The sequence below is a fragment of the Canis aureus genome, chromosome 31 (assembly GCF_053574225.1).
Source record: "Canis aureus isolate CA01 chromosome 31, VMU_Caureus_v.1.0, whole genome shotgun sequence".
Lineage (NCBI taxonomy): Eukaryota > Metazoa > Chordata > Mammalia > Carnivora > Canidae > Canis > Canis aureus.
The window spans coordinates 18,000,812-18,017,025 of NC_135641.1; the positions used below are offsets into that span (position 1 = coordinate 18,000,812).

The 16,214-nt window shown below is 36.8% G+C and overlaps 1 protein-coding gene across 13 annotated transcripts in view; it reads right to left on the bottom strand.

Moving 5' to 3' along the window:
* PEX5L (peroxisomal biogenesis factor 5 like) overlaps positions 1-16,214 on the bottom strand; it is a 325,883-nt gene that overhangs the window by 229,712 nt on the left and 79,957 nt on the right. For 5 of the 13 annotated variants that reach the window (XM_077879764.1, XM_077879749.1, XM_077879747.1 and 2 more), the window contains exon 1: positions 3,925-4,342. The exons of 7 other annotated variants lie outside the window; for them this stretch is intronic. In XM_077879764.1, coding sequence (XP_077735890.1) covers positions 3,925-3,945 — 21 coding nt within the window. In that variant the 5' untranslated portion in view covers positions 3,946-4,342. Of the gene's footprint in view, positions 1-3,924; positions 4,346-16,214 lie in introns of those variants that run through there. One more of the 13 variants, XM_077879751.1, reaches the window with a different exon arrangement.

The window sequence follows — 16,214 nt, forward strand, 5'->3', positions numbered from 1 at the left end:
CTCAGGCCAGCATTACCACATTCTCCTTAAAACATCTCCTCTACCAAAACTAATCTTTGAAGACACTCCCCTGAAAATGCAAATACCACTGCAAGGTGTGTGTGTGTGTGTGTGTGTGTGTATGTATGTAGTGTCCTAGTATTAATTGTATCTTTGTTAGCAAAAGGTTGATAAAGGAAATGACACAGGATAGAAAATGGTGGCATCAAGAAGAAAATGGATCTCTTAGAGAAGTGGAAATACCCATGACAAATATTACTTATTTTAAAGTTTTGTTTAAGGGCTTCAGTTATGACAAACTGCTGTTATAGATGTTGAAACAACATTTTATAATCTTATCTTGGATTGGCTTCTTATATTCGTTGTTTCCAGTGAACCTAAATGAATTCCCAGTGGCCAGATCTAATGTTTTAACATAATTCATGTTACTCAAGCTGCTTCCCTTCATGATGATTTTTTTTTTAAAGCTAAGTAAAGTCATAAATAAAGACAAACACAAAATGCCTTTGGGGGAAGACAAATAAAATGTCTACTTTTAGAGCTGTTAATAATCTCACAATTTTTGTCACTTACATTTTCTTAAGTTAATATCTTTTGAAGCCAGAGAGTGTAGAATGTTTCCTCAGCCAGCTTAAATAAATTTTAAGTCTCATTTTGAATGCCCATAACGGAGATCAGTTAAAAATACAAGTAGATATTTTGTTTGATTGCTTTCTGAAATAACTTTCTTTTATAACAAAAAGCATTACTGAGGATGCTTCATTAAAAATAAACAAATCTTAGTTCAAAATTGAAATCACATTGCTCTATATTTATACTATCCCAGGAAAAAAAAATTTGGCTAAGGAAATATTCAGAGACACGTAATTATTTTGCTCTAATTAGCATTGTTAATTCACATGCACATGTACAAACAAGCATTGCAGTGCAGAGCATACAGAGGTATTAAAGGGATTAAGACTACGGGTTATCTGATAGGAATAGAGAGTTTGGTGTGAACTGAATCTAAACTATATTTAATCGCCATTGGCCCCCTTGTTCAAAAGGGAAGAAAAAAAGTAAATCTAAAACAGTCACTAAAGAAACAACCTTTGCTTAAGTTGCTTGGGTGATAAATTCCCCTCGGAAATAAGTAGTGAGGCAGTTGAAAAACAGCACAACTCTGGGGCCCTGCTCCTAAGAAATATACCTGTGGCATTTACTACAAAACCAAGAAATCTAGGCTGCTCTGCTCTGCTCTATATGTAATGGATGTCAAATTTTCAAATGAACTAGCAGAGTGTGTTTTAGAAAGTCTGTGGCTTCTACAGTGAATTCAGGTTCTATGGTAAACTGATGAATTAGCTAGATGTAAAGTCTAGCTTAATAGACTTTATTTACAAAATCATTATGTTGTAAAAACAAAGGCACTACAGGAGTTTAAATTAGCCTATTTTTTAAGGCTTCTTGTGAACATCTTCCCCACTCCAGACTGCCGATTTACAAAACATTTTATTTTAGAATCTCTTGGATACAGAAAAGAGAAGAATTAAAAGGCATAGCAAATGACTGCAAATATCTTGTTTCTCTCTCATTTTAAGGTATCAGCCAAGTAACACCAGTGTATCAAATGAACTCTCAAGTTGGCAGAAGTGTTAACAAATCTGCTCGGCCCTGGTCCACTTTACCAAATATGTATTCAGATTTTTAATAACAAATATTGTGGAATGTTTGGGCTATATATCTTCTCCTTCATGATTGCAGTTAGGTGCACACAGGAGGACGATGTTATCTCTGATAAGGAAGGATTCTTTATTTAATCTAAACATATCAGCATAATGGAGATTTTGTCTATAGGCTAAATTCTATTCTTTGGGAAAGAGACTGGGCTTTTCAAATGCAAGCAAATAACTATATTATAAATCAGGCTATAACAGGCATTATTTCTGGGGGAGAGGAAATCCCACTGAGATGATCATATCATTTTATAGTTACTGAACTATTAAAGCCTTAGAAGTTTTATGTTTGACATTAATGGTCAATAGTAAATAGGAAAAAAAAAAGTATTGTGCTCTGAAATGTTGACAAGCATATTGATCACAGTCTTTACTTAGTAACATTTTCAAGTTAAGCTTGGCAGCAAAGATTTGTGAGTTTTACTGCAAGCCATCATATTTGCCGTTATAGAAGTGCACAAGCAAAAAACATTAAAGTTGGAAGTATATGCAGAATCTTAGTTTTGTTTATTCTCTCACGATAAAATGAAACCCTCAGACATTATTCTAGATGATCAAGTTTTAATAATATCCTTCCTTGAAACATTCAGAAAATTAGGTTAAAATTGTTTTGGGGTGCCTGAATTTATTAGATTGTTGCTTTAATTCTTCATTCACAAAAACATATTTTAAACAAAAAAATAATGTAGAAAGTTTTTGTAAATTGATTATGAATTTTGTGTGAATGAGCAATATTCTGAAGATTGACTCTATTCAGTAAAACCTTCCTATTTTAAGCCTGTAAAGAAACTGTTTAGGGACAATAAATAGAGAATATATAAAATCATAAGCATCATTCTTCGGTGCAAATGGAAACATAAAATTCTAGTTATAATCCTTTGTTAATTTTTTCAACAGTCATTGTTTGAATACTTCTTTGTTGCTAAACTTTCCAATTAATGTAGTTTTAATAAGAAACATGCAGACCACATCTATTATATATATCTAGAAATATACCTTAGTGACTAATTATTATCCATCAACTGTTATAGAGGTCCATTAATAATTTTCAAAACAGGATGGTGTCAGTAATATGGGAAATGCTTTTGGAATTCTGATAGTACTTATTTCTGATTCAGAAATCTTACAAAACTTATGAAATTGATTAATACCATTTTATATAAAAGTAAATTATAGTCTAAAAGAATTTCCTCACAGATTTAGAAAATAAATATTTGGTAATACTAAGTCGTAAATGCAATAACATATTTATCTATTTTCAATTGCTCCAATGACATAGAAGCAAAATTGTCAATATTCACACGTTACACACTAGTGTGAAGACACCACATATGATGACTATATTTGATCATCTTTGGGATGGAAAGGAAGCTCCAACATCAAACCTGATGACTACAGCATTTAGGAACAGCAAAAAAAAAAAAAAAAGCTCAGTTCACACTTTAGGAAGCTGAGTTAGTATTTTGTTTTTTTCCCCCAAAGCGTACACCTGCTTTTATAAGGAAGAACCAACCATGTGAATGAGAACTGGAGTCAAGGTTAAAATAATTTTTCCCAGGAGAGTAGAGCGCATCTGAGAGAAGCAGAGGCTTAGCTCAGAGGAGCATTAATAACCAGAGGCAGCACCTCCCCTGAAAAACATTAGAGCCTCTGGGACATATGTTTGAAATTCAACCTCCCAAGTCATCCTGTGACTTTAGGGATAGGTGACAATGTCCCACTATCTGAAGAGGGAAAATACAGCACAGACCATTAAAAAAAAAATCACTTTAGAAAATAATACAAAATAGGTAAAGTATTCTGTCAAGAAACCTTTGCAGATGATTGAAGCAAAGCTTTGTCTTTCCAATTTGCCCTTCAGCTGACATACATGCCGAGATGCATCAATAGGATTACAACGGAAACAGAGTCATCTCCAGGTTTCCTCTGTTTGGATCCCTTGATCTTGTTTAAAGAAACAGGCTCGGGGAATGCACAGAAAACAAACTTTCCCCGTGGAAGTTCCGAGGTCTCCCCGCCCCCCTTCTCCCACCCTCACAAACCTGTCTAGTTGTAGCCATGGCACCGGACAGAAATGTCATGGTCATGTTGCACCACTTCACTTGTTGAATTGTGCGAAGGCAAGCGCTTGACCACAGTAACTTAGTGAACCACCTTGCTCTTAAATTAGCCCCCAGGACTTCTTGCCAGTTCGAAGGCAGTGTCTTACCTGCATGTGTCCCTGGTACATTCTGCTTGGGCTTCTTCAGGGCTCCCTGAGGCCGCCGGATGCTTTCCCCGTGTGTCCTTGCACACCAACGGAGGCGAGCAGGCGGCGTGCACGCTGTGGTCAGGCGTGCCCCAGGGCCGGGGCGGGGAGGCTCGGGGCAGCCCGGCCGCTCTGCGGGCTGCCGGGAACTGTTCTCCGCTCGCGGTGCTGAAAGCGGACACGGGGGAGCGCGCGGAGGAGCCGAGGAGCCCCGGCGGCCACGCTCACCCGAGGCGCAGGTCCTGCTCCGCCGGCGCCTCTACAACTCACTGCTTCTCCACCCAACTCTTTCTCGCTTCCCGACGGGCTGCCTCATGCCTCCCTATCTTCGTCGCTAACCCCCTCCTCCTCGCAACCCTGACGTGAGCGCCCACACCAGCCGCCGCCGCAGCCGCCGAGCCGGGCGCGCGCCGCCCTCCCGGCCGCGTCCCTGCCGAGAGGCCGCGGGCCGGGCGCGCGCGCGCGTCCCCGGCGGACCCGGGAGCGGCCCGGAGGCGGGGCGCGCCCGCGGCGGCCAAGGGCCCGCGGAGGTGGTCGCGCAGGGCGTACAGGTGCGGCCGCGGCCGCCACCGCCACGGAGGTGCCGGCGGCGGACGGTCAGAGGCGAGGAAAGTGGGAGGAAGACGCTCGGTCTCTCCGGGGGCCGTCGGTACCGCCGGAGCCTGGCATCCTGCAGGCGTAATAGGCTGAGCGTGGGGGCTTCCGAAGAGTTGACTTCGGATTCAGTTCTCACAAGTTACCTCCGTGCCATTCCGTGAACAAAGACGCCCCACTCACCCCACCCTCCATTCATTGCTGAGCATTGCATTTAAAATCCCCAAACCCCAGGCCTTCCATGATTTTTCTCCCTGGCACTTAACATCACCTAACATCCTGTATGTTTTACATATTTTATTTATTGTCTGTCTCTATGTAGGCAACGTTATTCCCATGAGCCCAGGGATATTTGGGGAGAGGAGTGTATCTGATTTCGCACGGATGTATCAGAATAAAATTGTACCTCCTGCCCCAGGGTGGGTCCTCTAAAAATATTTGTTCAATGAATAGGTCGTTACTATAGAATATATAGGTAGAGTGCATTTAGATATGTCCCAAGGTAAAGAGACTGGATAGGGGGATCCCTGGGTGGCGCAGCGGTTTAGCGCCTGCCTTTGGCCCAGGGCGCGATCCTGGAGTCCCGGGATCGAGTCCCACTTCCGGCTCCCTGCAAGGAGCCTGCTTCTCCCTCTGCCTGTGTCTCTGCTTCTCTCTCTCTCCGTGTCTTTCATGAATAAATAAAATCTTAAAAAAAAAAATAGAGACTGGATAGTTCCATAGTCTTCACATTATAAATGGGTATACATATACACACACCATGTGCTGGCATAAATGTATATGATTACATAGCTTTGTTGGTAATAAGATCTCCATTTCACTACAACATGCCCTCCAAGGTATATACAGCATGATACAATTCCCCCCCCCCCCAATAGTGCGTATAGCATGATATACATTTCAAAAAGTTAAAAAAGTATATCAGCTCCCTAGGAACATAAATATATATCATATATAACAATATAATAAGGAAAGCAGTAGGAGAATGAATATAGTATCCAGAATGTTGGTAATTTTGGGTGAAGAGAGGCGGGGAAAGAGATGGGGAAGCATTTTACATGAAGGTTAATTGTCAATGGCTTAGCTATTAGGTTGGCTGGTGATCTGAGGATATGTATTATTACTCTATAAAAATTGCTATATGACTAAATAAAACAGAACTATGCATGGACTGGTAAGGAAAGGGTGAAATGACTCAAAGAAATGATTAATCTAATTCAGTACATCCGTGGTCCTAAAACAATGGACTGACCATCCAACCAACCAACCACAAAATGAGTAAGACTTATAAAGGCAGGAGATATGGATTCCTATTAGATTTCACCAGTAGTTAACCTTGGAAATTTTCCTTTGCCCTCTTTAGATTTCAGCTTCTCCACATCCAAACCTTGCATAATAAATTCATTGTTTTATCCTGAAAATTGAGATATGTTCATAGAAAAACTGTAAGGTACCACCCATTTTTGTTTTATTGTCCTTTATAAGGCAGAGAACTGGAATAGGAGTCAGCAGGCAGAAGTGGTAATTCCATCTTACTACCTCACTGATCTTTTGAACAAGTCTACTAATTTTCTATTTTCTCAGTTTTGAAGTAAGGCAAATATCTGCTCAGCCTACTGCACAGGTCTGCTGAGGACTGAATGCATGCAAAGGGAGTTATAAATTATAAATCACCATATATGAGTATATACACAGACTTTTTTTCCAGTCCAGAAAAGATGAGTGATCATTTCCTGAGATGTCAAGCTGTACAAATTTAAAAGAGGGGGAATGTTTATTGTGAAATGCTAGAATATTGGTATGAAAATCTTGGGGGAAATTCTACTGTTTGATTTGAAAGTGCTAGAATTCTATGAAGCAACAGTGGGGCCGAACTTTTCCAATCCATAATAAGCTTACCATTATCTAATGGCAGATTCAAGGAGCCATCAACCATAAAAGCATTTGGACCAGCATGGCCACTATCTAGAGCTGAAGATAAAATTCAATTTATCATTTTTAAAACTTAAGTAACTCATTTAGTTGCTCCCTACATTCAGAAAATCCCAGGAATGAAAGTGCATCTGTGAAGACACCCCTGTCTTCATCTTTATTTATTAAGAACTTAGTGCATGGGAGTGCTGTGCCAAGTGCTGAAATACGTTGTTGAATAATACAAGTGTGGTCTCTATCTTCATTGAACCCATAGTCCAGATTCTGGACAGGAGTACATTTGACCACCCTAGAAAGATAAATTTATCTAGACTTTTCATAAACAAACAAACAAACAAACCTTTACAGAGATTCCACAATTTCCCATTTCCCCTATTAAAAGTTTATATCTAACCTCTTCTAGTCAAACATTTCCCCTTCAGTTTTGAACTTTAATCCTTTCTATAGCACAAATACTTCCTTCAAAGCCTATAAATAAAAGCTTTGTGAGCAAAACACATTTGGCTGACTATTAATTCAAATGTCAGTATCTTAAGATACTTTTGATTCACAGAACCATCTAGCAATTTATACTTCTCATTTGGCTAGACCAAAAACTGCCATCCAAATCTAGCATTTTAGCTCAAGTAATATGGTGTTTTGTTGCGAAAAGAAACTTTTCATGTGCAAATAGATAGACGAGTAGAAAAATCCATAGGATAAAACAGGTATGAACTGTATTCTGGTGAACCCTAAGGATTTTATGATACACATAACAAAAGGCTGAACCATAATATATTTGTAGAAATCTCTTTTGAAAATTGCAAATAGGTTGTTTTTAAAAGAGCTTAAAAGGAGAAAATGTGCATAACTTTCTCTATTATCTAACTTCAGTAATGGTGAGAAAGCATCTCTTTGTGTGATTTCTGTTCTCCCCAGGAAATCATTAAGGTAAACTGGCATAAGGCAAACAAATCAGAGATGCAGTAGTTTGGAAAAGGTGTGGTTCTTTTGGAACAAAGGCAAGTGGCAAGAGCTATGTGTCTGCTTCTCTGATACTAGAATAAAAATGGAAAACTCTGCCAAACATCTAAATGCTTTATTTGACCCTTCACAGTATTTTCTAGTTTTCATATTACGGATTGGAATCATGGGAAAAACAACTTTGAAGATGAATTGGTAATATGTGTCAAACTCAAACAATTACTTCTATTATAGGGGAAGCAAAAGAAAAGTCTCTGTATACACCGTGCAAGGACTGGCTATTAATGAATCTTTTCTAACCAGACCTGCACACAGGTACACAATTCATTGGCAGTAATATGACCATCAGCAACAGTCTGACTTATAAGTGGCTGGATTATGATTGCCCAGGTAAACTCAAAATAATTCATATTATTAAGGCATACATTGCATCTGAGGAAAAGTAAGATAATCCATAGCATTCCTTTCACATTGTTGTTTTGCAACCTAAAATGGGCATGATTTAATACCAGATATTGGTTTCAGAAAATATTTCTCATTTTAAGTGTAAAGACCCTTCATAATCAAAGTGTGGTCTACTGACCAGCAGCATCAGTGTCCTGGGAGCTTATTAGAAATGCTGACTCTCAGGTCCCATCCATGACTTACTGAATCAGAATCCACATTTTATTTTATTTTTATTTTATTTATTTTATTTTTTTATTTTTAGAATCCACATTTTAACAAGATCTTGAAGAGCTTTGTATTACCGTCAAATTTGAGCAACAACTGTTGCCTAGATGGTTTATTTATTCATGTAAATATGTGGCAAAGCTAGCTCTTGCCTTTTGCAATGATAGCACATGAGCAACATCTGTACCAAGAGAAAAGCGCAATGCATATTCCCTTCTATTTATAAGATAATCTTACTGTATTTTGAGTGGCCAGAGGATGTGATGTAAAGTCACAACACAGTTTTCTTACAGCAAGAAATGTGCTAATACTGCTTTCAGTTTTAATTATTATAATTAAACTAAAGAGTTGAGCAGAGGCAAAATATATTTTGTATTGATCAAGTTAAATTTTATTAACAAATGAATCCTCCTGCATTTTAAATGGTTATTGAAAATTCAGGATTTATTAAATCTCTTTAAAAAGCTGAGTAATAATGATGATGTCAGTACGTTGTAGATTTAAAAAAATCATTAATAATAGTCTTTTGGTGGTGATTCAACCATTCTTTTATAATCCATACAATTTAAACCCTGCTGCTCAAAGATGGTGTAGGAGAGAACAAAAGTAAAAAAACTGTAGACCCAAATTAAAATGACTAATTGGTTTTTATTGCTCAATCAGACGGAGGAACATTTTGTTAAAGTTTGCCCACTTGCCCTTTTTGTGTCTTTGGCACACTGAATGGGATTAACTGGAGTTCAGGGCATTAGATCTAGAAAGAATTTTGGAAGCCCACACAGCAGACCCTAGTTATCAGGGGAATTATGACTGAAGAAAAGTACATGGACTCCGGTGACTAGAAGATGGCAGCAATGTTCTTCTAAATGAATAAACAAGCTGAAGGCTTCAGAGTTAGGCCTCCTATTAAACCAGTTTAAGAAATTACACTAAAATAATTTATATATATTTTTTCTTTATGACAATGTTCTTTCAGCAATCCAATATTGCTTTTAATATTAAATGTACCTTCTAGACTTTCTTAGTCTTGGTGAAAATATGTTTGCAAACAGAAATGTCTCTTGCTTTTGACTCCTCCTTACTATTCTTATCTCCACCATCCTAGCACAAACTCTTTTAATCTGTTACCAATCTCAAAGCTAGTTTTATCACTTTCACTCATCTCCATGCCAGGCAATCATAATCATTGCAGCCAGATCAACTTCATAAAGACAAGCATTGATCATATTATTGCCCAGTTCAAAAATCTTAGTGCTTTCTTATTGCCTACCAATATATATAAACATTAGCTTTTTATTCATAGTCATGGAACATAGTTTGCCACTCAGAGCCAGTTTTTCTAGTGTCAGGGAGCACTGTCTTTCTTTGAGGGAGCATTTCTTCCCCATTTTTGCCCATTTGTGTGGTGGGAAACATTTTACCACCAGGCTTTGGGGGTCATACATATGACCCCGGCTGAGCCAACAGTGCATTTAATCCCCATAGTCACAGTTAGGGATGGGCATATGACCCAAGGCAGCCAACCAGGGCAAATGAATTCGGTTCCAGGACTATTTGGGAGCAGACTCATTCTTCTTCTAGACCAGGTGCACTAATGATGTAAGCTTGAAGCTGCCAGCATCTAGTACTCTAAAACTGGAAAGAAAATCAACATCAAGGAGAAAGTCTAGTCAGGCTCCCGGGGACAAAATTTGAGCCACTAAATAAACTATACTTAAAGCTAGCTTACTTCTCAATTTTAGTTATTTCAGTTAATAGATTCTCTTTTCTGGTTAAGTTGAATTTTCTGTCACTTGCAACCAAAAGAATACTTATTAATACAATCATCTTCCACAAACTGGTCCCTATCATTTTTCAGTTCTGTATATGTCCTAACTTTGTAATAACTATAATATTATATTAACATCCAAACAGTCCAAGTTATACTCATACTCTTTCCTTTACTCCTTTGGAATGAAAGCTCATTCTTCTTTCAAGTTTGGTTTCAAATTCCATTACCCTCATAAAACCTTTATTGATCCTCCACTTGAACACATCCCTATGCTGGGAATTCCTTATAATACAAAATTCTTTTTTTTTTAAAGCGATTTTATTTACTTATTTGAGAGAGCAAGTGAGTGAGCATGAGTAGAGGGGTGATATAATCTATAAGAAATGTAGAATAACTTCTAAGGGAAATCCATGGTTCTAATCCTGGTTCACATAATTCTCCTTTCTTAGATTACCCAATTCCCATTTACCTACTATTACAACAGACAGTTCTATGGGGGAAAATGAAATCTTAAGGCTATTTTGAAAGAAGAAATAAGACTTTGATGTGATACATAATACCTGCAGATAAATGCTTGTAAAATTATAATTTTTTAAAAATAAAATAGTCTTGGTATTTATTAAAGCCTATGGTATTTTGTGACAGGATGGCAGAGACTATTTTTTAATTCCATAAGGAATGAATCACTAGGATCACTAGGATATTATATACTTAGAGTGCCTTAGTTTAGACTCTTATTATATACCTTCCGGACTAAGAGCTCCTAAATTTTTACACATCCTCTCCCTCATTATAATTCTCTATAAAATAATGAAAGTCAACATTTAAAAATAAATGTAAATTGCAGATGGCAGTGTAGGAGGACCCTAAGTTCACCTTGTCCATGGATACAACTAGATAAATACTCATATCAGTGTAAATAACACAGAAAACAACCCAAAGACTGGCAGAACAAGCTCCACAGCTAAATGTGGAGAAGACACTACATCAAAAGGGGTAGGAAGGGCAGAGATGCAGTCTGTAGCTAAATGGAACTGCAGAACTATTCACAGAAGAGAGAGATGCAGAGGGTGCAGTGAGAGACAAGAAACAAGCCTTCATGCCAGGAAGCCCAAATGGGTAAGACCAATCTCCATATCATTTGGCTTTGAAAATCAGAGGGGCTGAATACGGTAGGTTCTTATAACCAGTAAGACTTAAAACCTGGAATTAAAAAAATCAGGCTTGGTTGGCTTTGGGAGAAACAGGAGGGTGAAAGGAAACTGAGTTCTCACTCTTAACAGCACAACAAACAACCCAACAGGAGGCAGCATAGAAGCAGCAGTTTGAAAAAGCCTGGGGTATATGGGAGGGAGAATTATTTACTGATCTTAGAGCACGTGCCAGAGGGACAGAGATCTCAGGAGACACCTCAAGGAAAAAAAGCTGGTAGGTGCTATTTCCCTCCTCCACCTCCCATCCTAAATACACAGCCACCTCTAGGAAACAGCATGGAGTTGAAACACACTAATTTGGGGAGGGAAACAGATATCCAGATCCAGAAAGCATATAAAGCTCCCAACAGAACCAATCCAAAGAGATCCACACCAAGCTACATAGTAGTTAAAATGGTAAAAAGTAGTGACCAAGAGAGAATTTTAAAAGCAGCAAGAGAAAAGAAAACTGTTACATACAAGGGAAAAGCCATAAAGTTATCAGCTGATTTTTTAGCAGAAGCCTTGCAGGCCAAAAGGGAGTGCCACTATGTATTCAAAGTGCTGAAAGGAAAAAAATATGCAGCCAAGAATACTCTATCCAGCAAGGCTATCATTCGGAATAGAAGGACTGATAAAGGGTTTCCCAGACAAATAAAAGTTAAAGGAATTCATAACCAGTGAACCAGACTTACAAGATATGTTAAAGGGGAATCTGAGTGGAAAGGAATAGCCATAAGAGTAAGAAAACTAGGCAGCACAAAAGCAGTGAAAATAAGTATATCTGTAAAAATCAGTCAAAAGACTCACAAAATAAAAAGATGTAATGTATGACATCATATACCTAAAACATGCACTGTGGGAGGGAGAGGAGTAAAGAATGGGTTCAAACTTAAGAGATCATTAACATAATATAATATAGACTGCTATATGCAGAAGATGTCATATACAAACTAATGGTAACCAAATATCAGAAACCAGAGGCAGATATGTAAAAAATAAAGAGAAAATATATCACTTCGAAAATATATCACTAATGAAAGCCAACTAATTGTGAAAGAAGAGGTCAAGAACAGAAAAGAACAAAGAAAGATTACAAAGCAAGAAAAATAAGTAACAAATGGAAATAAATATATATCTATCAATAATTAATTTGAATGTAAAATGGATTAAATGCTGCAGTCAAAAGCCATAGGGTGATGGAATGGATAAAAAAACAAGACCTATCTATATGCTGCCTACAAGACACTCATTTTCAGTCCTAAAGAACTATTCAATACATGCAGATTGAAAGTGAAGGGATGGAAAAGTATTTACTATGCAAATGGAACTTGAAAGAAAGCTAACTGGTAATAGTTGTATCAGACAAAATAGACCTTAAAACAAAGACTGTAACAAGAGACAAAAAAAAAGACACTATATAATAATAAAGAGAACAATTCAATAAGAAGATATGACAATTGTAAAAATTCATGCACCCAACTTAAGAACACTCAAAAACTTAAAGCAGCTAATAACAAACATAAAAGAAGTAATTAATAGCAATAAACTAAAAGTAAGGAACTTTATCACCCCACTTACATCAATGGACAGATCATTCAAACAGAAAATGAAAAGGAAAGAGTGGCTTTGAATGACACACTGGACCATATTGATTAATAGATAAATTCAGAACATTCTATCTTAAAATAGAATGCACATTCATTTCAACTGCAAATAGAATAGTCTCCAAAATACACCACATATTAGGCCACAAAATAAGTTTCAACAAATTAAAAAAGATTGAAGTCATACCATGCATCTTTTCTGACTACAATGCTATGAAACTAGAAGTTGACCACAAGAAAAAAAAAATCCAGAAAGAGCACAAATGCATGGAGGTTAAAGAATATGCTACTAAACAATGAATAAGTCAACAAAGAAATCAAAGAGGAAATAAAAAATACATGGAGACAAATAAAAATGAAAACACAATGTCTAAAATCTTTGGGATGCAGCAAAAGCTATTCTCAAAAGGAAGTTAATAGCAATACAGGCCTGCCTCATGGAACAAGAAGAATCTCAAATGAACAACCTATCTTACACCTAAAAGAGTTAGAAGAATAAAACCCAAAACTAGTAGAAGAAAGGAAATTATAAAAATTTGAGCAGAAATAAGTGAAATAAAAACACGTATATATATATATATATATATATATATATATATATATATATCACATTAATGAAACCAGGAACTGGTTCTTTGAAAAAATCAACAAAATTGATAAGCCAGACTTATCAGAGAGAGAGAGAGAGCTCACATAAACAAAATCAGAAATGAAAGAATGAAAGAGGAGAAGTAACAACTGAAACACAGAAATACAAAGGCTTGTAAGAAAATATTATGAAAAATTATATGCCAACAAATTGGACAACCTAAAAGAAATGAATAAATTCCTATAAATATATAACTGTTCAAAACTGAATCAAAAAGAAATAGAAAATTTGAACAGACCAATTATCAGCAATGGAATTGAATCTGTAATCAAAAAGCTCTTGAGCAGCCCTGGTGGCTCAGCAGTTTAGCGCCACCTTCAGCCCAGGGTGTGATCCTGGAGATCTGGGATCCAGTCCCGGGTCAGGCTCCCTGCATGGAGCCTGCTTCTCCCTCTGCCTGTGTCTCTGCCTCTCTTTCTCTGTGTCTCTCATGAATAAATAAAATAAAATCTTTAAAAAAAACAACCAACCAACCAACCAAACAAACAGAAAACAACGCAAAGCTCCAGCAGGAACACCTGGGTGGCTTAGCTGGTTAAGCATCTGACGCTTGATTTTGGTTCAGGTCATGATCTCAGGGTCTGGAAAGTGAGCCCTGCATCAGGTTCAGTGCTTGGTGTGGAGTCTAGTTGAGATTCTCTGTCTCCTTCTCCCTCCACCCCTCCTCCTGCTTGAGTGGATTCTCTCTCCAAATAAATAAGATCTTTAAAAAAAAATCTCCCAACAAACAAAATTCCAGGACTAGACAGCTTCACATGTGACTTCTACCAGACATTTAAAGAAGAGTCAATACTTATTATTTTCAAATTTTTCCAAAATATAAATGATGAAAAGCTTCCAAATTCATTCAATGAGACCAGTATCACCCTGACTTCAAAACCAGATAAAGAGACTACAAAAAAAGAATTCTAGGCCAATATCTCTGAAAAACATAAGTGTGAAAATCCTTAACAAAATATTAGCAAACTTAATCCAACAATACATTAAAAAAAAAAGCATTCAACATGATCAAGTGGGATTTATTCCTGGGATGCAAGGGTGATTCATTATTCATGAATCAATCAACATAATACACCACATTAATAAAAGAAAGAATAAAAACCATATAATCATTTCAATAGATGAAGAAAAAGCATTTGACAAAGTACAACATCCATTCATGATAAAAACCTTTAACAAAGTAGGTTTAGAGTAAACATATCTCAACATAATAAAAGCCATATGTGAAAATCCCACAGCTAACATCATACCCAATGGTGAAACACTGAGAGCTTTTCCTCTAAGGTCAGGAACAAGGCAAGGATGTCCACTCTTACCACTTTTATTCAACATACTACTGGAAGCCCTAGCCATAGCAATCAGACAACAAAAAGAAAGAAAATTGATAAGGAAGAAGTAAAATGTTCACTATTTGCAGATGACATGATACTACATATAGAAAACCCTGAAGACTCCACCAAAAAAAATTGCTAGAACTGATAAATCAATTCAGTAAGGTCATAGGATACAAAATAAATATACAGAAATCTATTGCATTCTATATACTAATAATGAAGCAGCTGAAAGAGAAATTAAGAAGGCAATCCCATTTACAATTATATCAGAAATAATCTTAAAACCCAGGAATATACTTAACCAAGGAGGTGAAAGATTTGTATTGTGAAAACTACAAAACACTGATGAGAAAACTGAGGATGACACAAACAAATGGAATGGAAGAACAGACATTGTTAAAATGTCCCTACTATCCAAAGCAATCTACAGGTTTAATGTAATCCGTATCAAAATATTAACAGGATTTTTAACAGAACTAGAGAAAACAACCCTTAAATTTGTATGGAAACACAAAAGACCTTGAATAGCCAAAGCAATTTTGAAAAAGAAAAACAAAGCTGGAGGTATCGTAATTCCAAAGATCAAAGTATACTACAAAGCTGTAGTAATAAAAATAGTATGGTACTGGCACAAAAATAGAAACATGGATCAATGGAACAGAACAGAAAGTCCAGAAATAAATCACAATTACATGGTCAATTCATCTTCATCAAAGCAGGTAAGAATATCCAATGGGAAAAAGATAGTCTTCAACAAATGGTATTGGGAAAGCTGGACAGCTACATGAAAAGATTGAAACTGGACCATTATCTTATACCCTACACAAAGATAAACTCAAAATGGATTAAGGACCTAAATGTGAGACCTCAAACCATAAAAATCCTAGAGGAGAGCACAGGCAGTAATTTCTCTGACATCAACCATAGCAACATTTTTCTAGATATGTTTCCTGAGGCAAGGGAAACAAAAGCAAAAATAAATTACTGGGACTTGATCAAAATAAGCAGGTTCTGCACAACAAAAGAAATAATCAAGAAAGCAAAGAGACAGCATACTGGATGGTAAAAGATATTTGCCCATGACATATCTGATAGATGGTTAGTACATAAAATATACAGAGAAATTATGCAACTCAACATCGAAAAATAAGAAATAATTCAATTAAAAATGGGCAGAAGCTATGAATAGACATATTTCTAAAGAAAACATACAAATGGTCAACAGACATGAAAAGATGTTCAACATCACTTGTCATCAGTGAAATGAAAATCAAAAACATAATGAGATATCACTTTACACCTGTCAGAACGGCTAAAATAAAAAAACCAAGAAACGATAAGTATTGGTGAGGATATGGAGAGAAAGGAACACTTGTGCACTGTTTGTAGGAATGCAAACTGGTGCAGCCACTGTCGAAAATTCTATGAAGCTTCCTTAAAAAGTTTGAAATTAGAATTACCCCTATGATCCAGGAATTGAATTACTTGGTATTCACCTAAAGAATACAGAGGATCTATGCACTTTTATGTTTATTC